Below are 23,031 nucleotides of genomic sequence, written 5' to 3' on the forward strand. Positions count from 1 at the left end.
TCATCTGGCGGGCGGGGGCACCTGCAGTGCTCTGAGTATTGGTGGGCTTTTGATTTAATATTTCCAACACTCGTTGCCTTGGTTACTTAAACCTTATGGGATGTTCACGAGACACTCGTTCGGCTTTAACCAAGTTTCATTTCGCCTATCAAGAGGAAAGCGCCGCAAAGTGCTCGTCCGCGTCCCCGGGGGTCCGTGGCGTCCAGGCGGGACCGGGAGAGTGTCCAGGGAGCCCAGTCAGGCTCGGTGTCTCCCTTCAACGGTGCGCCAATTAAAGCGCCGGCGCACGAGCCCGCCATCAGCGCTTATTAGAGCCGCGCGCTCACGCTGACGAATCGCCGCCGGTCATCAGAAAGGACGGGTGCGCTCAATGCGCGGCCACGATGGGGCTGACCGGACCGGCCAGGCCACGCCAGGTGCGGTGGGGGTGAGTAGGTCTTCTTGGAGGTGACCACAGGCCTGCACGCCCGGTCAGTTGCTGATGGTCACCAGGTAGCATTAAAGTCCCACCCCCTCGAAATCGTGGCCAAATCTGCATTTCTTAAGCAGCCTACAAGTGCAGAGACCCTTGGGATTTATGCAAATAATTAGTAATTAAAGAGGCCGAGAGCCTGAATGAGGGAAAAGAAATCGGAGAAGACGCGGCGCCTCTCGCCATTCATGCCAGTGGTGCCCTCGCGTCATTTCATTTGGGTGGCTTATGCTTTCAAAAATGTCAGTCTATATAGCAATCAAACTGGCAGAACAAAAGATTTTATGAAATGACTTTCCAGGCAGGCCCGGAGCCGTGCACTGTCGAAGTCCTTTACAGTGGGCAGAAGGTGTACCCAGCTGTCCAGTATATCTTCAACCACTGGCCACCACTGAAGAGCCCTGCAGTTCTAGCGCCTGGAAGGGGGTACCTCAGTGTCAAGCGCAGATCGACATCCCATAATAGGGGCGCCCTCAAATGCCACCTTTAATGGGGGTGACTGCCTAGACTTGACGTCACAGCGTGAGGCCGGATGTAGACACGGTTGCCTAGCTGCGCCCCCTTTTTTTTTTCCTCCAGCGTCTCCACATCTCGTATAGCGCCTTTCAGGTTCTGACCCGCAACGCTGTGAGCGCAGTCCGCTTCGTGTGACGTCACGGTCAGCCCGGGCGCGCTGTCGGGGAAGGGAGGGGGCGGCCTTAGAGTGACGTCACGGCGCTAACCCGGATGTAAAGGGAAGTGAGTGAGAAGCTCCGACCCGGGCGAAGCCGCTCCTGAGGGGTGAGTTGTTTCTGCTGGCTGGTGGTGGGCAACGGCGCCCCTTTGGTGTTCCTGCGGCGGCCGGGCGGGTGAGTGGATGGGAGGAGCGAGCAAACGGAGCAGTGGTGGCGGCGGGCCGAGCGCGGTGAGGCTCGGGCACTGCGGGGCCGCAGAGCCTCGAGCTGGCGTCACGGAGAAAGGCGGTGTCGCGGGCCTTCAAGCGGTGGGGCTCGTGCCGGGATCGCTTTGACTGCTGCTCGGGCCTTCGCTCCTTCGCTCCCTGCTTCTTTCCTTCTTGTTGCCCGCTGTTTTTGTACGCGCTCGGCCTGTGCGTCAGTGCAGAGGGGCCTGCTTGCCAAATTGTGAGCTCGCCGTTTAAGTCAATAGGGGGGAGCTTGGCGCATGCGTGCTTTCTGCCTGCGGGGCATCCTGCTAAATAGTGCGCCGCGCTGGTGGTGCGCTTGCGCAGTAGAGAGCTGCGGACGGCGGCGGCCTGGCGTGGCTCTGGGGACGGCCGCTAGGGGCGCCATGCACCCCGGGACGCGCGCTTTGTGTGATTCGCGAGCGGCCGCCGGACCGACTTCGTTGATTTGGTCCTCCGTATGTATCGAGCGGTAAATACCTTCCGGTGCTATTAACGCCGGCGATAAAGACTGCCGTGAAAGGCGCTATATGAGGCCTGTTGCTCGGCCTTTTCAGCTTTCCACTGTTGTTTTAGCGACCTCTAGCGACCAGTTGGTGAAGAGCCCGGGGTGCAAGGACTAGTTGGTTGTCCAGCGATTTGAAGCTGGTACTGGACAGGCGGCTGTGGGAGGGGCAATATAAATGCAGGGGCAGGTGCACCTTAAGGCTGGGGTCGTTTGTGACCCCGTTAAACACCTGCAATGACTCCCTCCTGTCCCACATAGCCTTTGCTGCCACCTGGAGGACGTGAACTGGAATTTAAGTCGGCGGCTGGGGTGGACCTCTGCAGCTCATAGTCGTGCCTCTGATCAGGCTTGAAAGACGCTATATAAGACAGCCCTTGCTCAGCTCTTGTCCGGGGTGGGCGGGGCTGATGCTGTTGTGAGCAGCGAGGTGCAGGGTGGGCACTCGCCAACTGTCTCGCTCTTGCTAATTGAGATTGATGGTGGCTGGCACTCTCGCCTAACGTAGACACCTGGCAGCTGACGGAGCACATGTGAAAAATTGCCTCTGCCACACCTGCTGCCCACCTGTCGGCTTGACCGAGATCTGCAGCTGAGCGTGCTAATGTTTTACCCTTCCTGTGCCCGCTTGAGCCGAGGCTGACAGCCTTATGTTTGCCCCCCTCGGATGCTTGTGAGAGGTGCGCCCAGTCGTTGGGTTCATGGCGCTATATAAAATGAAGACAAGGTGCTCCACGGCCCTGGCAGCGGCGTGTCTGTGATGGCTGATTATTTCCCGGGTCGATTTGCTCATGTCGCGCTTGCTGGCGCCGTTGACAAAGCAAGACGAATGTGCCGCGCTGGCGTCGATGGCGGGCGCTCCACGTTGCTTGCATTTCTATTAAGTGGTGCTTGGCTCGCATGAATCATCGTCAGGCGGTGCCTTGCTGGGTGCTTTGCAAGGTGCTGTTGTTGGGTTCTACAGCACGATGCCCATGGGTGATACTGGCAGGCCGAGGGCATTTCACACGCACCTGTACTTGACATCTGTCTGCTTGTGCCTCGCTTTGGCGTGAGGTTCTGGTGCCCACTTTTCATGGGTGGTAATGGCCTCGTCGCCACTTATTGGGCTGATTGTGATACTTGAGCTCCGCTTACTGCCAACAGTAACGGTGCCCACCATCTTGGAGTGCCACTTGGGCATCAGCTGTCTTCATATTGTTTGTCTGGCCAGTAGGCCACAGCTGCCAGGGGAGGGCCTGGCATGCATTGAAAGCACTGCAGCAGGTGCCGGTAAATCTTATTAGCACCTTGACATGGTGGGGGACGCAATGTGAGTGGCCAGCTGTGCCCTCTGAGCAGCGGGCTCACTTGGCCACTGTGGCCTGCCAGTCCTTTGTTTGGAGGCCCTTCTAGGGCTTTGCCCGTGTGAACTTCCCTTCTTGAAAGTACAGAAAAAGCAAAAATGAATAAAATGGGCACTCGGGTGCCACCTCAGCCAGCATGCCGTGAACATTTTGACTGCAGTGCCCTCTCCCTCCACTGGTTTCTGGTGCCCCCTAAACCCTCCTCTCGCTTTTGTCTCCACAGGTTGCTGCTCGGCTCGGCCGTCCAGTGGCAAACGTCTGCTGCCCAGATGTCTGAGGTGCCCTGATCTGTGTAAGTAGCTGAGCTCCGTGCCCTATGAGTAGCAGGTCTCCGCCATGATACAAGAGTGCTGCTTGCTGGCAGTGCCAGCTTGCTTCTCTGCCTTCTTGCTGGCAGTTGATGATGCCATTTGTTCTGACTGAACAAGCTTTGAGCAGCAGCTGGCACAGCATGTCGTCCTGTCCAGTCCGTCATGGGTTCTCCTCGCCCGCCAGGATGCCATCCATTTAATGAATGAGCGCTACTGGGAAAGCCACCCTGAGGTGTGAGAGATGCCAGGCCACCTCTCGGCAGATGCCCAGCACGGGAGCACATTGGTGCCATACAGAACGAACAAAGCTGTATAAGGCGCTACATAGGAATTGGCAGCTGTTGGCAAACCACCCGGACGGGTGGCTCCAACGAGAAGTGAATTGTGGGAGTTCGGAGCTGACCGAGTGCCCGTGTTGACTTGCCGCCGCCGCTTTCCAACTTTCTCTGCCTTTCCTGGTTGCCTAGCAACATGCCTTGAGCGGTGGAAGGCACCTAATTTCACCTTTATTAGCTTAGGGGCCGCGGCCGGCTTTCAGGGGAGCGCCGCGTCTCGCTGGCACTTGCCAGTTTGCAGATGATTGAGCTCGCCAGCAATATGGAGAGTTCAAGGCCTCGCGAGCACCTCAGCAAACGGCGGGATAATGAGGCTGCCTCGTTGCCTCGGCAACCACGTTGGGGGCCTGCCATGCCGGGGTCCGGCCGGGCCTCCTCCTCCGGCGGGCGCGTGCACTGCCGGCTGAGAAAGTGCTGGTCTTGTGGTGGGGCTTAGAGAGCACTTGCTGTGAGAGCCAGGGCGTCCCCAGCTGGCAGTAGGTATTTGAATTGGAAAATGGCAATGCCACCTGGAATCGATTTCAATTATTGGAGTGGCGGCCCCTATGAGAGGTGCTGACATTTCTCTTGTCGCCATTGGCTTTCTGTCTGCCCATCCTCCTGACTGCCCGCTTGTTTTCTTTCACAGGAAGACGACAGCAGTGGGCACGACACATCTGCAGTGTGGTTTTTTTTTTTTCCCCTCCCCCCCCTCCCCAATTTTAATTTTTTTTTTTTTTTTAAGTTTTTTCTTGATCTGGACGTTGGCACACCCATTTCAAGCTGGCGATGTCAAGAGTGCCAAGTCCTCCTCCCGCAGAAATGTCCAGCGGGCCGGTGGCAGAGAGCTGGTGTTACACGCAGGTAGGTTGGGGAGGGGTGTCGTGACAGCAGGTGGGTATGGGGGCACTGTAGGAGTAGACTGGCATCATTTGGGGGCAAAGTGTTTATGAAGAGCTGAGGGGTGGGCCTGCCGAGAATGGCACAAGTGACAACAGGTCAAAGGCCTGAAGGTGCGTGGCAGGAAAAGTGAGAAAGGCAATTCAGAAAGTGGGTGAGGAGGGCATCATCATATTTGTGAAGAGGCGGGTTGTGCCAAGATGCCCGCTCCAGCGGCTCCTCACCCTCGGCCTCTGTTTCAGATCAAAGTTGTCAAGTTCTCCTACATGTGGACCATCAACAACTTCAGCTTCTGCCGGGAGGAGATGGGCGAGGTGATCAAGAGCTCGACCTTCTCGTCGGGAGCCAATGACAAGCTGAAGTGGTAGGTGGGCCTCTGGCATGGTGGCGGGCGGAGCGCGTGTCCTGCCTCAGGTCGAGCTCAGCTCCTTGCCCTCTGCCCGCAGGTGTCTGAGGGTCAATCCCAAGGGGCTGGACGAGGAGAGTAAGGACTACCTGTCCTTGTACCTGCTGCTCGTCAGCTGTCCCAAGAGCGAAGTCCGGGCCAAGTTCAAGTTCTCCATCCTCAACGCCAAGGGGGAGGAGACAAAGGCAATGGGTAAGTGTGGGCGCTGTGGTCCTGCCAGGCCGTGCCCGTCACCCTCTCACTCTTGTCTCCTGCCTTTCAGAGAGCCAGCGGGCATACCGCTTCGTGCAGGGCAAGGACTGGGGCTTCAAGAAGTTCATCCGGAGAGACTTCCTCCTGGACGAGGCCAACGGGCTGCTGCCCGACGATAAGCTCACCCTCTTCTGTGAGGTAAGTGTGTCATCGATGCCAGGGGCAGGGTATGGTGGAGTTGAGCCCCCTCGAAGGCACTGGCATCACCCCAGACATGGTAAGCAGGCTGCGGCCTTCCGAAGCTCTCCACATGATGGATGGGTCTGTGCGGGTGCACCTGGCACTCGCTTGGTATGTCTTATTAAAACGTGCGCCGCAGCGTCGGTGGCCAGCAGGAGCCGACATCTTGTGGGATAAATGACTTCTCCCTCCTCGTGCTCTCTCTGCTGACGCTGCATCTGCACGCGTGGCGGCGCCCATCGTTCATTAGTGCCAAGTGCCTGCTGAGCCCGAGGTGCGGTGCTGCGAGTGCCCCTTGCGGGTCCACGCGGGCCAGTCTGCACTCTCTCAGAGTTGGCACCTGGCGCGATCCAAGTGTGGCACTGCGCCACTTCTCATACTCGGGTGGCAGTCACCAGAGTGTCTAGCGTTCCCAAGCCACGACTGAGTGGTCATCTTTTGTGTCCTTTTCTCGCTTTGTCCTGGCAGGTCAGTGTGGTGCAGGACTCGGTGAACATCTCTGGGCAGAACACCATGAACATGGTGAAGGTGCCCGAGTGCCGCCTGGCAGATGAGCTCGGAGGATTGTGGGAAAACTCGCGCTTCACGGACTGCTCCCTGTGTGTGGCGGGCAGGAATTCCAGGCCCACAAGGCTATTCTGGCAGGTAGGTGTTTGGTGGTCCGTGTTGTTACTCGAGAGGGACTTGCGATAATAAAGATGATCTGATTGCGTAATGATGAAGCTGGGGACTGGCAAAGCAGGGGCACCGCGACGTGGAGGGGCGCAGCGTCATTAGCACGATGGGACTCCCCAGTGCCAGGCATAGTGTGTTTAGCGATGAGCCTGCCATTGGGCACCAGCTGTGCAAAACGGAGCAGGCCAAGGCCAAGTGCACTCCTGTGCCAGCCCTGCTACCCGGGTGAAAAAAGTAGGCATGTGACACTTGACCAGAGTTTTCAGCAAGTGTGACCAGCCACAGGCATTGGCACCAAGCCCACATTCGGCTAAAGTTGTCTGTCTTGTGTGTTTCACTCCACAGCCCGATCACCAGTGTTTAGTGCCATGTTTGAGCACGAGATGGAGGAGAGCAAGAAGGTGAGTGGCACGGGTGGGGTATGCGATACCTGGACTGCCGAGACCCTCTGTTTGTCTTCCTGCATTGACTGAATGTGTGAGAGTGATGTGCCGCCACTCGCCATGGCATCGTACTGCCAGCCATCTCACTGTGGCTCTGCCCTTTTTTTACAGAACCGAGTGGAGATCAACGACGTGGAGCCCGAGGTCTTCAAAGAGATGATGTGCTTCATTTACACGGGCAAGGCGCCCAACCTTGACAAGATGGCAGACGACCTGCTCGCCGCCGCAGACAAGGTAGGTCAGCCCGGGCAGGGGCGTCCTGGCTGCTGCGGCCCGTGTGCAGTGCTGCTCTTGCGCCTCACGTCTGTCTTGTCTGTGCCCCTGCCAGTATGCCCTGGAGCGCCTCAAGGTGATGTGCGAGGATGCCCTCTGCAGTAACCTGTCGGTGGAGAACGCGGCCGAGATCCTCATCCTGGCGGACCTTCACAGCGCCGACCAGCTCAAGACTCAGGCGGTGGACTTCATCAACTAGTGAGTGCCCCCCGCGCCGCGCTCTGCCCGCATTCATTGTCAGTGTGCTGTTGACACTTTAATTTGATGCCATATTGCAGTTTTGTTGATCCTCGTCCCCGGAGATGGGAGCCTTCGGCTTCTGCCCGCGTTGCCCCTCCTGCTCTTGCTTGACAAAAAAAAAATCAATGGAGAAAATTGTGAGCCGTAACAAATGGCGAGGCCGCGGCACGGCGGCGCTGCCCGGCAGACTCCCTGCCCCCATCCGCTGATTAGAGCAGAGGCCTTGGATTAGCGCGAAGAAGGATGGCGAGGGGCGCTTATTGCGCTCGGCATGTCGATGTTCTGACAATGCCCCTGGGACGCGGGCGAACAGCCATCTCGCACACCTGACAGGTGCCGCGGAAAAGGAATTGATATTGATCTGAGGATATTGTGCCCGCGTCAGAAGGAGCCGTGTCTGTAGCCACTCACCTCCCTCCTCCTACTCTGCCGCCTGCCGGTGCCACTGCTCTGGCCTGTGGTGCTGCTGAATAAAGGGCCAGTGTGCCTGGCAGTGCCACGTGAGGCCTTTGCCCCCTGGCCTCGCCACGCTGCTGTGTGCGCCAACGCTCCTCCCTCATGCAGCGTGTGAGGCTGTTAAGTGGGTGGTGTGAAGCGTCGAGGGATGCCCGTCGTAATTGCGGCCGCACCATCCACATTCGGAAGCCCATCATGTACTTAATTGATATCGCGGCTCGTGGCGGCGCTCGCTGACACGGGTGAAATGAGACGGGCAGCCGAGAGATCCGTCTGCTGCCCAACAAGCCGGCTGGCGGCTCTGCGATGTCGGAATTTGTTAGTGATGGAGAAATCAAGGGGGGGGAATGCCACACGTGGGGGCACATAAATTAGAGGGAACTGCACCGGGATTGTTACAATTGAGTCGTAGGACCCCGTCACACACAAGGGGCCACTTTGGAGTCCTCGGTGGGCACCCGGGAGGGAAAGATGGGGTTTGACCCACAGGTGCTGACTCGGCAAGAGCTGTACCCGTGGGCACCTTTGGCATTCCAAACAGTGCATGTTGATCGGTATCCCCCAACACCTCCACCATGGTGGTCTCCAAATGGTCACTTCAGGTCGTAACCCCCCAGGACATCACAGCTGGAGAGGTATCCCTTGGCCCCTCCATCGGTGGCCAGGTTGGGTTGTGCCCAGGGGGGCCTCGCCCTGGCCGGTCAGCTCCGTTCCTGGCACCTGTTGGGATGTCGGCTGGTGGGGCGCTATGTACTCGGGTTGGCCTGCGGACCCCCTTTTTAACGTGCTCTCCTTTTATTTGACAGCCACGCCTCGGACGTCATGGAGACCTCTGGCTGGAAGTCCATGGTGGTGTCGCACCCTCACCTTGTGGCCGAAGCGTACCGCTCATTGGCATCAGCACAGTGCCCCTTCCTGGGCCCCCCGCGGAAGCGGCTGAAGCAGTCCTAATCTGCCCTCCTGCTGCCCCCCCACTTCCACTTTCCATTTTGAGAACTGCTTTGATTTGATTCTTGTGATTTGTACCCGAGGAAAAAGACAAGTGGGCAGCCCCTGGCACGGCGCCCCCTAGACCCACCCGGGGCCCTGTGCTTAGTGCCTTTGCGGCTGTGCAAGGACAGCAGAGTGAGAGCTTTGAGCGTTTCCTTTCGGGCGACGGCTGCCCGCCATCCGGCTGTTTTTCATGGAAGCGAGCCAAAGGATGCCAAGCAGGAAGGCCGTGGCGGAGGCAGAACGAACGGATCAGACGCCGGTGCCACATTGCCCGCCCGCCTGCTCACTCTCAAACTTGCACTAAAACTTCTTCCCTCCCTGAGCTCCGCTTGACTGGCAACCAGACTGGAAGGAAGCTGGGAATCGAGGAGAGCGGCGGGTGCCAGTGCTCGGCTCATTCCTTGGAAAATTTTTATTGGGAAATTCTGAACAAATCTAAACTAAACTAAACCGGGCCAAAGGACCGAGGGCCACGTGGGCCACGTGTGCCACGTGACTCCCCTCTGGCCTCACAGAACGAGCGAGATGTAGGAGAGGTAAGCGCTGGCGGCATGCCTGGCACAGGTGGGCACCCCTGTGTCGATGACGTCTGTAAATTCCGTTTTTATGGAGGCTGATTTTGAGTGAGTTGACCTGTCATTTGCATAATCAATTGGAATTTTGTATTCAAGGGAGTGGCCGGCTGGACGGACTGAGTGCCCAGTCGCCCTCCGCTGCCCGCCCTCTCAGTTGCTGTCGCCGGTGCCCGATGTCTCCATAGTTGTACCCGTCATCATCTTCTTTCGGTTTTTGAAGATATAAATGACCGCTATTTTGTATTGTAGCGCCTTGCTGTGTCTGCGTCTTTCTTGAGCCCCGCCGTGGTGCCCTTTGTGTTGGCGCTGCCACCCCGCCGCCTTTTGTCGGCGCCGCAGCCTCGCGATTGAGCTGTGAGAGGAAAGCAATTTGAAATGAAAAGTTAAAGGATCAAGAAGTAAACCCCCGCCGCCCGATTGATCTCCTCATTAGACGAGCTGGCGGGCCGCGTTAACCCCCGCGCTGCCGGGCCCGCCGCCTCCTGTTGCCTGGTTACCGCTTTGATTAGGGCGCCTTCATATAGCGCCCCTTCACTCCCATAGGGGGCCGGGCTTGGCAACTCATTTACCTAAGCATCAGATGATGTGCCATCTGTCGACGCTGCCAAGACTCGCAATGATAAAGAGCTGGCAAGTGAAAAGACGGGCAGAGCGGCTTGGGGGCTCCTAGCTCGCCACTGGGAGATGGCACCATGCCACGAGCCAGTGCCAAGTCAGCGGCAAAGGGAACCGAATGGGTGATGTTCTTGTCCCTGTGCCTACCTGGGGCATGGGCGTGTGCCCCGCTGCCTGCGTTCGCCTCCGTGAAGTGGTGTATTGGCATCCAGATACCAGGCAGTGGGTAGACCCACCAGTAGCCTTCATACCCACTCCATGACCCGGGGACCCCTCGCCAGTCTGCCATCTCGGTGTTTTCAGCGGTCTCCATGGAAACCGGCCTAAGCGACTCTCCATTTAAATCGAAATGTGACGTGAGGTGTTTCATCGGCGTGCGGCTGCTGGGCACATTTAACAGGTGTTAACAGCGGGCCGTGTGGCACACCAGTCACAGGAAACGAGACGTGGCAGACAGAACTTGGCGTCCCAGACACCACGACGGGCCTTGTTCTTGGCGCTCCGTTTAGGGATCGATAATCTGAGGTGCTAATTGAATTAAGAGACCATCTGCTGTCGTGTGGGAGCCACGCCGCTGCTGCCAACCACAATGGGGTGGGCTGGCTCTGCCCGAAGGGTAGGTGGACAGTGGGCACCTCTGTGTGTGCCCCTCGCCCTGCCATGGATAACCCAGCTGCATTTGACTCTTACAGGAGCGCCCCCTGTCTGCGCTGGCACGGCAGCTCCAGGCCGGGCACCGAGCGCTCGGCCGCCGGGCTTGTCGTCTCCCTCCACTGCCGCCCCGGCGCTTCTCCTTTGTCTGCAATTAACTTCCAAGCCTTTCCAGCATCCATCTCCATTAGTGGCACTCCAGGCCGTCACGCCAACTGCAGCTGCGGGCGCCGTCTGTACCCTCGCCGCCGCTCAAGGAAATGATGTGCGCCACCCCCCACTCACGGCCCACCACCAACTGATGAAGTGGCACACGTCACCCTGAGTGAGAGGGAAGTAGATGGGGGTGCAAAGGATGGCAGAAGGGGCGAGTGTGCCAGTCAGACTGTGAAGGTGAGAGCGGGAGTGTGGACCTGAAGTGTGTGTGCGGGCATGGGCACGGGCGAACAAGCGAGAGGGGGAGATGTTGGTGTGACACCCCGGGTGGAGTGGGAGTGTGAACTGTTACACTCGGGCGGGCAGAGTGTGTGCGTGTGTCGCAGTGTTAGTGAGAGCATGAACTTGACTATCGGCGGTGCCACCCTGATGCTGGGCACAGTGTGTGAGCCGCGCTGCCAGATGCCCGTCCCGTTGCTCTTCTTCCTTGCACACTTCAAGAGGTGGCTGACTGCCTGGGGTGAGCCTCACACTAGTGGGGGTGCCCGAGGGCTTGGTTTTGCTTGGTTACATGCTGCCACTTGTCTTCAAGCCATGTCACACACTTGGTGCCACCCGGGCTGACTGGCACACACTTACACCTTGTTGTGCACACTTGTGTCTCCAGGGATGGTGTTGCCACCTGTCGCTCTCACTTTTTATTTGTGTTAATTTCTCTCTTCTTGTTGCCTGCTGTGCCATCTGCCGAGTGCCCCCCCCATGGCAGCGGGCACGTGGCTGCCATGTGGAAGCTCCAATTCATTTTGTGCTGAAGGAGCCGCTGCCGCTGTTTCCGCTGGCATTTACCAAGACGTATTGCGCAGCTCTCTAATTAATGAAGCGCCGTGTCCGGCAGCAATTATTTCCTCAGCGTTTTAATCTCGCCGGCCGCTGCCAACATATGTTTCTGCGTGGCACACTCGTTCATCACTGCATTTGGCACCTAGGAGCCGAGTGGCTCTTCCCTGCTGCCACCACGCACTGCACGGAGACCAAAGTTCTCCTGGCCTTGTTGGCCTATTGGTAGATGGCTGTGAGTTGATGATGCCAGGTGTACAATCGAAATGCTTGGCACAGCTGGCGCCGTCTGTCGTATGTGGGTTAACTGACTCAAAACAAACCTGTAACAATGCGGCCTCCGCTCACGTACACTCACCTTGGTAGGCACAAGTGCCACATCACCCTGATGAACCGCCTGGTGACACTGCTGAGCTCTTTCTCTGTTGGCACCCTGTGTGGCACACTATAAGCAGCTGATCCCTGAGACACATGTGCCATGCATCATCTTGGCATACCTGGGGGCTAAGCTGGCACTAACATGGCATCTTGTTCCTCTATGTTGCAGGTGGGCTGTTTCTGGTTGGGCACTCATCCAGTGGCGCAGTTTAATGATCAAACGTAGCACCAAGCGCTTTTGCCATCTGTCACGGGTACCCTTGTTAGACTGGAGCACAGACAGGACATGGCATTAAGGAACTCCTTGGTGATTTGGCCATGGCATGGTATTCATGGCTCTGTGTGCCACACTGCTGACTCGATGCCCACAGCCATGTCCAGTCTCCCTCGTGGCCTGGCACCCAAGTCACTTTAAATAGTAATGGGCGTCACCAGGGCGAACCTTCTGGGTTAGAGGTGGAACATGACCAGGGCCTGTGCCATCGTCCTAAAGTGGGCAGCATCAGAAGCAAGGCTCCGCCTTTTCCCTTTACTCATCCCTTGCCCGCACTTGGTTGTTTCTTTAGCTTGGCAGTTGTTCTTCCTCTCACCCTCCCTCCTCGTCGCATTGTTCCCTTTACTCCTCCCAGGATGCCCCACAGGCTCATTCCATTACTTTTTTTGAAGTTCCCTTTACTCGCCCTCTTAATTTGTACCCACTGCCCCCTGCCATGCCCAGATTCAACCCGATCGCATTACCTGCCATGGTGACTTGTTACACCCCCGTGTTTTTCTGCTGTGCCTGTCGGCCCCTCTACTCTGGTGCCGCTCTGCTCCCCGGAGGCCCACATGCCAGCCTCCTCATTCCTGCTGTAATTACTGAAGATGCAGGAAATTCCCACAAGGATTTCATCAACAGTAGGAGAAGATGAGCTGGAGAAGGCGGGGGGGAGGTGCTGGCACCGTGAGTTGGGACCCGTGGGGGGCACTGTTGTCGAATTTCTGGTGTGAAGCCTGGCTGGTCTGATCCAGCTGTGGTGGCAGCGAATGGGGTGGGCAGCACAGTGCCCGGGCATGTGTCCCCAACGCTCAGTGAGAAAACAAGTAAAGCTGAGCCGAAGCCCTTTCAATGACAGACAACCGACAGCTGCCACCACATGTCACTCACTGTCCTTTATTACACATGGCCACAGTTGACCTGATCGCTGAGAGCCCGGGTACCCACCCTGTGAGAAGAGACAGAGCCAACATCCAGGTGTCCAGCAGGTGCCCTCCTCATGCCCCTCACTAGTCAGCGGAGGCTCCGTGGGGACGTCACTCATCGCAGAGGCTGGCCACTCGCCTCAAACGGCTGCCGCTGCACGCGTGCCATGACAAACGGTCCGAGCGCCTCTGCTGCTCTCTGCTTCCAAAGGGCTGCTGGCAGCATGCAAACGATATGCTAATACATGCAAATGAGATGCTAATGCTGCCAAACAGAATGTTGCTCAGTGGCCGGGGCCTGCCTGCGTGATGGGCAGCGGGGGAGCCGGGCAGGACCATCACACTCGCTCTGCCCCCATTCATCCTTACTGGGCACTCTGGGGCTGGAGGCGGGGGTTTGGGGGGGCATGGGGGCAGGCGAGCGGCTTTCCTGCATTTCTCCTCCATTGTCTTTTTTGAATTTTCCTTTGATTGCTGCCCGATGAGGCGACCTGCAGGGGGCACTAATGTCACTGCGAGAGATGCTTGCGTCCCACCTGGGCTGCTGATGGAGACTCTGCCGGGTTCCAGGGGTGTGGCGGTGGGCTCGGCCCAGGCCTACCCCGAGGGCAGGTAGGGCATCTCGTTGTGGTAGTTGTAGTCGGGGCAGACCTTCTGCACCATGCGGTAGTCGGTGCTGTAGAAGGAGATGTAGATGCAGATGACCTTGAAGGGCTTGGAGCAGACCCAGGAGACGTGGCTCTGGATGTGCTCCTGGAAGCAGGTCTTGGACGGGTCGTAGTTGCACAGTGAGGTCTTCTTGTTGCGGTCCACCTTCTCGTATTCCACGCGGCAGTTGAAGATCTTGGAGTCCTTGGGGTAAATGACGCTTTGCCGCTCGAGGTCAAACTCCACCGCCTTGACGGGGGGCACCAGGCTGACGGAAATGTTCCCCTGGCCCGTGGAGTTGTGCCGGAAATAGACGCTGAAGGTGCCGTTGCCGTGGTCCACGATCTTCCCGGTGATCAGCAAGTTGAGACGCACCGTCTTGATGTTGGAGTAGAAGTCGCCCCAGCCGAACATCTTCTTGAATTTGCCTGTCTTGACGATGGGCCTTCGTTTGACTCTGGAAATGGAGTCCGCCTGCGGGTCGTTTCCCAGCATCTCCCAGAATTCCTGCTTGGAGAATGGCACAGGCGGGTGATAGGGTAGCTCGAGGGCAGAGTCGTTGGCCGCTTTACTGCGAGTCCAGCGGTTGAGGGCTTCGCTGAGGACGCCCACCGTCTTGGCAGCTCCGCTGTCCAAAGGCTCGACTTGTGCGAGTGCCACCTGTGGACGAGAAAGGGCAGCGTGTCAGCTGACTCTCGATACCCGTGGTCCCCGCCACCCTCCGCTCGGAAAGAGTGGCAGTCAAACCTGGTTTCATAGGCTGCATGCAGTCTGAAGGTGGGATGCCATGGCTGATTGGCACTGACTATTTGAAGTGAGCCTGGCATGAGTGTGCCAGTCAGTGGCCCTGGGACTCTCGTGTACTTTTTTTTTTACCCAGACCCCTTGCACACACCTGGCGAGTCTCTGCTTTTTAGGGGGATGATTTCCACCGTAATGCCCAGTGCAGCACTGGCCCTCGTGTGCCCGACCCCTGCACATCCGTTTATTTGAGCTTATCTGCTGGCACCAGACCTCCGTGCTGTCCATGGTGCACCCGTTTTAGCAGCTTCTCCTTCATTGTGGTTTAATGCTCTTAAAGGGAATCGATGCCCTCGTTGGTCGATTTGAGGTGCGTGCTGCACCAGTGCCCATCACAGCAGATGCCATCCCCGATGCCCATTTTAGTGGTCACGTGGCAAGCCGTGAGCCGCGGCTTCATGAGGAAAGCTGCAGGGAGCCCCGCGCGCGGCCCCGAGTGCAACGAGCGGCGCGGCGCCTGCATTGTCGGCACTTCGATCGGGCGACGGGGGACCGCGTTGAGCGGGGAGGGGGGGTTGGAGTGGGGTGGTGGTCGGGCACACCGAGAGAGAGAGAGAAAGAAAGTGCCGCCATCGACCACCACCCTTTCAGTCTATGGAGGGCAGGGGGCTCGCGCTCCACCATCTGCCCCACACCGTGCGCCCCCTCGCGGCCACGCGCGCGCGAGCGCGACTCTCCGGGGTTAAATCGGAGTCTGTCATTAGGAGTGCAATTTGCCACGGATAAAGTGGCATTAAAATAATATTAAAATATGAAGGAAGCGGGAGCGCGCCGCCACCAGGGGCACTGCGGTCAAAGAGGCAGATGGCGATCGCCCCCTTTTTAACTTCACCAAGTAAGAAGGAGAGCCCCAAATATAGCGCCGTGCAGCCCCCTTTAGTATATGAAATACGGAGTGCGGCGCCTCAAAGGATGCCACTTTAGTCAAGGTGTAGGAAAGGCGCTATAAAGGACAGTCTGCCTCGAAGTGACGGGAATGCCACCCTGACCGCATGTGCCACAAAACCAGCCCGTTGCTGCTCCAATTCTTTATTTTTGTTGGTGGTCTCCAGTCGTCCAGGGACCGCACAGGACGATGCAGTAGACCACCGTGGTGGGCACCATACCCTTAGGGGTCGTTTGGGCTTGACGGACCTTCTCTCAGAGCCGCTGGGCTTGTCCCAAGTGTGCCAGTCACGACCGCGTGACTCTGCCCTGCTTTTTCACACCTTGACCTCCTGACAGCAGCGTGACACGTGCCAACCACGCGCGCGCCCGCGCTGCCCTCCCCTCACGCCCGTAGGTACTTCAGAAGCGCCGGTCTTCTCCGCCGGGGACGGCATCGGCTTCACTTGGCAGGCTTCCGGCGCTCCCCATCTGTTAAAAGCGCAGATGCACCGAGAGGAGCCACGGCCGCGGACGGCTGGAGGTCACTTTGTGCAGATTTGCAGAATTGCGGCCAGCCTGGCAGGCACGAAATGGCACGGCCAAAGCGGGGTGGGCACGCAGGCGGCAGGGCGAGGTGCCCTGCTGTGACTCGCAAAAGACTGGCAGATGCATGAAGCGCCTTGGAGGAGGAGAAATCAAGAAAGAAGCAACCAGCTGGGCAGATGTGAAAGGCGCTATATGAAAGAAAGAGGGAGCGAGAGATGAACCGAAAAGACACTTAAGAGATAAAACACGTCAATTTACAGACGCGAAACAGACAGACAGATAGATAAGAAAGGCGCTATATAGTAGATTAACAATGAATACGGAAAGAACTGAAGGGGCTAACCGAGAAAGAGAGAGAGAGAGAGAGAGAGAGATTCAAAAAGCGCCATATCAAAGAGGCACTTGGAGATGAAAGGCGCTATATAGACAGAGGCGTGGATTAGAGAAGAGTGGCTGGCAAAGGAGATACTCAGAAGTGGAAGGCATACATGATAGAGGGATAGAGTGAAAGGCGCTATATAACTGATAGAGCGATAGATAAGGCGCCATATTATTGAAGCAGGCGTCCCATTCATTCAGTGCATTAACGAGTAGACGACAGACAGACACGCGCAAGTCCGGCGTCATGTCGAAGAGACGAATAATCAACGCCATATAAAACGGACAGCTGCACGGGGGAATAGGGGGGCGCCATTAAATTCTCACGCGAGCCCCAATTTGCTTCTGCGGCGGGTGCGAACAGCCCCGTCCTGACCACACGCCCAGGTCTCTCCCAGGAGTCACTCGAAATAAAAGCGGACTCGGTGTGAATGCCGAAGACGCCCACTTTGCGCTCCACCGGTGAACTTCGGTGGTCCCCGAGGGATGTCCCGCCACTCGTCGGCTCTTCGTCTTTTGCTTTCTTTGCTGGGCTCATTTGTCTTTATTGGCACTTGATGCCCAGGTTCAGTGGTCCATTTGCCTGTCCATCTAAGAGACCCCAAGGGCGCCCCGACGGTCGGCGTGCTATCACAGCTCTGCACAGTAGCCGGGGTCTCCCGTCCGGGGTTTTCACGTCTTTTCTCCTTCCTCTGCCTACCGAATCCTACAGCGAGCACCGCATTTCGTTGGCAGTAAGCCAACCTCGTTGCCACTCGCCGTGCGGGTGGAGCTTTGGATGCAAAGTCCAATTTGCTGTTGGTGGTCGCTCTGATATCAAGGGTCGATTCTGCGCCGTGACCGCCACTCGCGCTCACCTGTGCTTTCCGTTTCTCGTAGCGACTCCCACCTGTGTGACCCCAGAGGTCCACTTTGTATGCCACCTGGGAAGTTTAATCCTAATAAGGAATGCCATTTTATTTAGCGATTTTTTTATTTGGGCTCCAATCAGAAGTCGCCCTTTTCTAGTGAGGAGAACAGCGAGAGGCTGCAGGTGAGGACCCTAAGCGCTGCGCCATCGTGCCCACCGTGTCATTTTCAAGTCTCCGTCCCCTTAAATCCTCGCGCGCCTGCATGGCGGAGGTTATGGCGATCCGCTCAGGACGCGACTTCAAACCGACGAACCGAGCAGCTGTGGCTGAGTAACAAGGCGCTCGAAACCGCGCGGCTCTGCAGGGCTGTGGAAGGAGGGTCGTGCATATAGCGCCTGGGGTCTATGGGTCAAGCCTCTAGTTACACGTGGGTTGGACCGGTGCGCTCCACGCTGGACCCCAGCGTGGCGCCCGTCTGACGGCAGATCCCAATCCTGACACCCACCTTAGGACAACATGAAAGTATGAAGAAAATTCAGGAAGGTGAAAGCTCACCGCCTAACGCACAGAAGGGTCTCGTGGAGGGTCTCCTCCAGGTGAGTGGTCCCAGTTAAAACAGAGAGTCTGCACAAAGACACGGGCGGGCACCGTGCCAGTGTGGCACAGCAGCATTGACGGGCACGCTCGGAGATCTGCCGAGGTCCCGGCTGGGGACAGTCCATGACTTTCACTTCGGACCGCAGACGTCTGGTCCTTTTCAGTGCCCACCCGAGCCCCTCGCGCTCCGCACCTCCCAAACGACGGTCCTGCCAGCTGTGTGGACAGGTTCACCTCGCTCCGCGACACGGCCATGCACCGACGGTGACAATGGGAACACCTGTTAAACCCCGCACGTACGCGAGCCTCGGCGATCGATCCATTCATCCATCCATCCATCCATCCATCTATCAAGACCCCTAAGACTCCCAACGCCGGACCCTCACCAGGCAGGTGGACCCCTGCAGGAGCAGCACGGCGCACCAATGACCAAGGCGCATCTTCTCGCGAAGTTGAGGCGCTTCAGCTGCCGGAGCTCAGCATGTCTTCTGGTGCGGACCGTCCTTCCACATCGAGCGAGCCGTGGCGGAGCGCCTCGCCGGCCGGCTACACTGCCCGGTGTCCGCCGGCTTCCCGGGGAGGCAGCGCTCCTCCTCTCGCGTCCATGGCCGGAAGGAAGGCGGTCTCGCCAAGGTCTTCGGAAGAGGCGCGACTTCGTTCTCCGCTTGTCGGTGCCTCAGTCGCCGGCGTGCTCCGGCTCTGTCATCGCGCCGCGGGTCTGCAGAGCTCAGCGAAGCGCCCGCCCCGCGCACAGCACGCGTCTGAGGAGCCGCTCGGCGGGTGCGCCTTTTATAGAGGAGCGTGCTCGGGCTCGGCCCCACCAAGCCCGCGATCGCTGGCACTCTGTCAGATAACCCTGGCGAGTCGGAGCCGGAGCCGGGCAGCGCGCGTCTGCGCTCCCGAGCCTGGCACGTGACGTCACACGCCGGTCTCCAGGGCGCCCAGTCTTCTGATTTCCACGAGCGCTCCGGCTCGGGGGTCTCCTGGCTGCCCTACCCCCAACCCCAAACACACACACACACACTTCGTTTGAGGCGGCGCGGCGCCTTCCAGGTGCACCTGCCGTTTGTGCCTCCGCACAGGTGGGGTGGCGCGTCCGGGGCGCCCCGGAGTGGGTGTAGGGTGCCCTCGGCCAGGCGGGCGGCCGGAGATGAGAGTCGGTGCCCGCGGATGCCAGCCCAAGTGCGCTCAGAAGGTGAGCGGGGGCGAACCGAGCAACAGTTAGGAAGTGGTGGGCATTTGAAAAGGTCGGGGGAGGCGACAGCGAGTGACACCCGGGGGCCACTCTTGGTGCGTTGCTGTGCGGGTGCTGCGAATGGCGCTTGATCAGGAATGCGTGTGCTGTCACTCGTCAGGGGCCGTGACAGCGACAATGACACGTGACGGCTTCTGACAGCCCAGGTGAGTGCCCGGGGCCTGTCCTTGTCTCTCCCGCTGTCCCAGGCGCGCGCGCGCCTTTGCGTTCTGTGACAGGCGCAGGTGGCAACTTACGTTTGTGGCGTTTTAGCGACCTCACGTGGACGCGTCTGGAACGACACACCACGCTTGCCATTGTCCAGGTGGCACTCGACTTCAGGGGGGCGACTGCACCTTGGTGAAGTCCGGCTGGCAGGGGGGGCTGCTGTTTCCAGTCCCACTCCAGTCGTTTTACGGTTCACAGTTTGGGCGCTTGAGTTTGTGGTGACGAGCACATTTCAAAGGACCAGCTGGCACCTACCTTGGCAACTCCTTCACCACCTTCAGAACAGATTCATCCAGGCCTTCACCTTCTACGCCTGCTTTGCCCACCTCAGATAACTGCGGAGTCATCTGCACAACACTGGGCACGCATCGGCGGGCACACATCTGCCTCATCGGCTCTTGATGTCCGTCTGTTTAAGTCCTTCGAGTCGAGCGGCTCTTCTCTGGGGCACTAAATCAGCTGCTGCTGCCCTTTGACCCTGGGGCCCAGTGGGATGCCCAATGTCATAATTTGATCGACTATCTGGACTTCCTTTTCGTCCTCGTCATCTGCCACTCCATGTGTAGCAATGCCACCGACTAGAGGGTCTGCTAGCCTAGGGTGGTCTAACGGTGGTCCTTTGCTTTGTGTTTGCACCCTCGCATCTCTCAGTTTCATGTGACACTTTTGGGGCCCCTGATCAAATGCACTTGTCGTGAGATGCCAGGGTGTGCCAACCTTCTTGGAACTTTAAGATAATCGTCTTTGGTCCAATAGCCGGGAGCTTCAAGGTGGGAAACTCTGGAAAGGTGACTGAGATGGCATAAGAGCGAGGACGCCAGGAGACATGGGTGCCTGGCAGAGTCTATCACAGTGATGCCCGGGACATTCCTTGAGCGTGATGGATGCCCATAATAATGCCAGGCAATGTCGGTAATCATTTCTTGATAAAGCAGACGTCTGATGCCATTGTCTGCATGGACAACTGAAGCCCAGCCAACCTCAATAGCTGGCATTGCCCCCTTGATGCCAGGCTCTCCTGTAGTCGTCTGTCGTTCTCCTCCACCGATGTGCAGACATGTCTCCTCCGCCTTCATCTGGGTGAATGTTTGGGGTCCTTCCAGCCCCCTTGGAGCCCCCCTGTCACACATCTCAAGGTCACCCTCACTGACACCTCAAGTCCTCTCTGTTTGTGACATAAAGCTGAGGGGTGACAGACAGGTCCAAAGTGAGTGGCACACATGGAGCATCAGCACTGGCCCAGAGCACCTCTGGGGGTCCGCAGTCACAAAGTCAGACAGGGTCAGTCTGGCTGCCCACCGCCTGCTGCTCGTTCTGTGGTAAAGTCTGCTCTGTCCTAAGGCTGAGTGGGCACCATGACTTGGGGGGCACCAAGGCATATTCCAAACTCTGTGATCAAATTTCAGTGTATCGCGTCACATGTAGCCTCAGGGGGCGTCCCTCTATCCTTCGATATCTCACACTCATATGAACACGCGGACCCCCGTGCCCTTAAATGTCGGGTGACCCTAACCTTGGACGGAGCTGGCATGGCGTGCTGCCCGTCTCACTCACGGCAGGTCAGCTGACCTGAGGCCCTGTCGGTCCGCCATGGTGGTCAGACGCTGTGCTCCTTCAGCCGTGGGTCGAACCCCCTAACGTCTCCTGGGACATCTCTGGGTGGTCTCCTTCGTTTGAGGTCTTGTAGATGTTCTCGCTGACGGTGCCGAGACCCTCTCACGAGGCTGTTGGGCACAGGTGGTCTGCCCACCCCCATGTGGGTGTAATGACGAAGGCGGGCAGGGCCGGACCGGGGGGCTACCCCACCACGGCGGTAAACGGCGAGGTCCCTTCCTGTCAGAAAGTCGACAGTCCGTCCCTCTGAGGGGTGACAGGTGAGGAGGACTCGGTGACCTGAGGGTCCTTGAGGTTCACCTGCAGCCGCTGACCTCTGGTGTTGGGGGGTGTTACGATGTTCTATTTCCCCCCATTGGTCCGAGATACGGCTGTCTGGATTGGCTTGTCTCAGAGGCCTTCAAGTACCATGATGTCCTATTGGCTGTAGGGGTTGGACAGAAAACCAATAAATCTGCTTGCTCGACCACATTCTCTCTCTCTCTCTTGCTAACCTGTGATGATGTAGAAGTGTCTTTCTCTTGTTAACAACTGATGAAGACCATCACACCGTGAACTGATGAAGACAACACAATGAAGAGCTCAGCTCAGCAGCCATTTTGAACAGACATGTGGCTGAAAGCTGAGCACCAACGATGCCTTAACTCGAGACATTAAGTGACTACAAGTCTGTGTGCCACCTGAGCTACACACCACCATTGGATCACGTTGTATGGTTGCCAATATTCAAATGTAGTTTGTATTTTGTTATTATTTCTGAATATTATCAGTAATACATCATTATTTTATGTGTAACGTAACTCCTGCTTGTCTTTTACTACATTGAATTGTTTGAGGTTATGGATATAGAAGGGAAGGTGGCGAAGTTATATAGAGTGGTGAGTCTACAGTAGGGGATTGTAGAGCAATATATATAATAGTCTACCAAGATAAAACAGGGGGGCTTTGATAGGTTTGAGCAGCTGAGCCCCTCAGTGAGACCACCTGCACCTCTGGAGCAGACGGCCAATGACAGCGGTGGTCTTGTTGGTTGAAGCAGAAACGAGAAGCTGGCCTGCAAGGTGCCGTGGTCTAAAATGGACCCCCTGCATCCCACCCAGGACTTGCCATGCCAAGCTTTTTAAGTGTAATTCCAATGCCACTGCAGTCATGGTGTGACCCCCGAGCTTCACCCGCCTGAGCGCCAACTGCCGAAAAACCAAAGAAGAAACAAAACAGCTAAACGTCACCTCAGAGAAACAAAGAACAGCCACAAAATGTCACCCAGTGTCACAGTGATGTCCCCCGGGAGTGTCACAGCTGCTCCCACCTCCGCCTTTCACGCAAATCCTGCATATGTGACCCAGTTGTCCCCAGATGTCAGAATGGATTTCCACCCCCAGTGGCCTGTGACATCAAGTGGCCTTTCCACAAGCCACACACTGACCCTCGATGACATTTGCCAGTCTCTGTGTGGCACTGGATGACTGGCTCTCCGCATGCTGCATTGTTCAATAGGTGCTCCGTCACCCGGGGGTCCGAGAGGGTCTCAAGCCAGGCTTGTCTGCTCAGCACCCACCTTTGCACTTGAGTTCCTTATCTGCTTCTCAGCCATTCCAGTCACCTCCCTGGTGGCCTTTACCCTGGCACCCTTGTAAGGGCAGATGTCAAGGTGCCCATGTGGCGTGGCAGCAAATCTTCCTCAGACTGGGGACAAACTGACCCAACCTGGTCTAACGAATTCAATTTGCGGTCCTGAACTGCCTCCGAATCTGCTGGTGGAAATTGGGACCGCGAGTCCTTCAGTGATTCTATTGGCCTTTCTAAGGTAGTCTTGGAGTGAAGGGGGCAGCGTGCCAGTCATATTCTGTGCCAACTGTGGTGCTGAGCTGAGCTGGTGCCACACACAAATGTTATCAGGACAGAAATTAAACTTTGACGTGTAGAAGTTGGTGAACAGTCCTTTGGGCTTTCCTCAGACATCTGCAGACTGGCATGAACCCACTGGTGAGCCTCCTTGATGACGGGTGGCATGTGTGGTGCCCAGGTGACTGAAGGTGGAAATCCAAGGCTGCCAAGCAGCTCCACTGCATGTTCCTCAGCAGAGATGGGCGGGCAGCTCACCTCCTCAAGTCTTCAGTGGCCCCCTGGCACCACTGTGCCAGCCGTACGCCTTGGCATGAAGGCGGTCACTTTGACCCGGCAGTCTTAGGAGTCCCGCTTTTGA

At 57.5% G+C, this 23,031-nt stretch overlaps 2 protein-coding genes across 2 annotated transcripts; one reads left to right on the plus strand and one right to left on the minus strand.

Moving 5' to 3' along the window:
• The first annotated feature begins 1,148 nt into the window (after nt 1–1,148).
• On the plus strand, nt 1,149–9,490 carry LOC120517390 (speckle type BTB/POZ protein). The gene is given in 12 exon segments (XM_039739680.1): nt 1,149–1,252; nt 3,448–3,516; nt 4,595–4,713; nt 4,992–5,113; nt 5,196–5,347; nt 5,418–5,545; nt 6,056–6,191; nt 6,194–6,232; nt 6,608–6,663; nt 6,817–6,939; nt 7,034–7,176; nt 8,481–9,490. Coding segments are annotated over 10 exon segments (1,119 nt in total). The 5' UTR covers nt 1,149–1,252; nt 3,448–3,516; nt 4,595–4,638; the 3' UTR covers nt 8,626–9,490.
• A 3,521-nt stretch (nt 9,491–13,011) lies between these two features.
• LOC120517905 (neurexophilin-1) lies at nt 13,012–18,774 on the minus strand. Its single transcript, XM_039740417.1, has 2 exons — nt 18,136–18,774; nt 13,012–14,369 (listed from the first exon to the last, which is right to left on the minus strand). The coding sequence occupies exons 1-2, from the start codon at nt 18,187–18,189 to the stop codon at nt 13,659–13,661; spliced, it is 765 nt and encodes a 254-aa protein (XP_039596351.1). The 5' UTR covers nt 18,190–18,774; the 3' UTR covers nt 13,012–13,658.
• Nucleotides 18,775–23,031: the final 4,257 nt, after the last annotated feature.

Source organism: Polypterus senegalus, chromosome 17 (assembly GCF_016835505.1).
Source record: "Polypterus senegalus isolate Bchr_013 chromosome 17, ASM1683550v1, whole genome shotgun sequence".
NCBI classification, from domain to species: Eukaryota; Metazoa; Chordata; class Cladistia; order Polypteriformes; family Polypteridae; genus Polypterus; species Polypterus senegalus.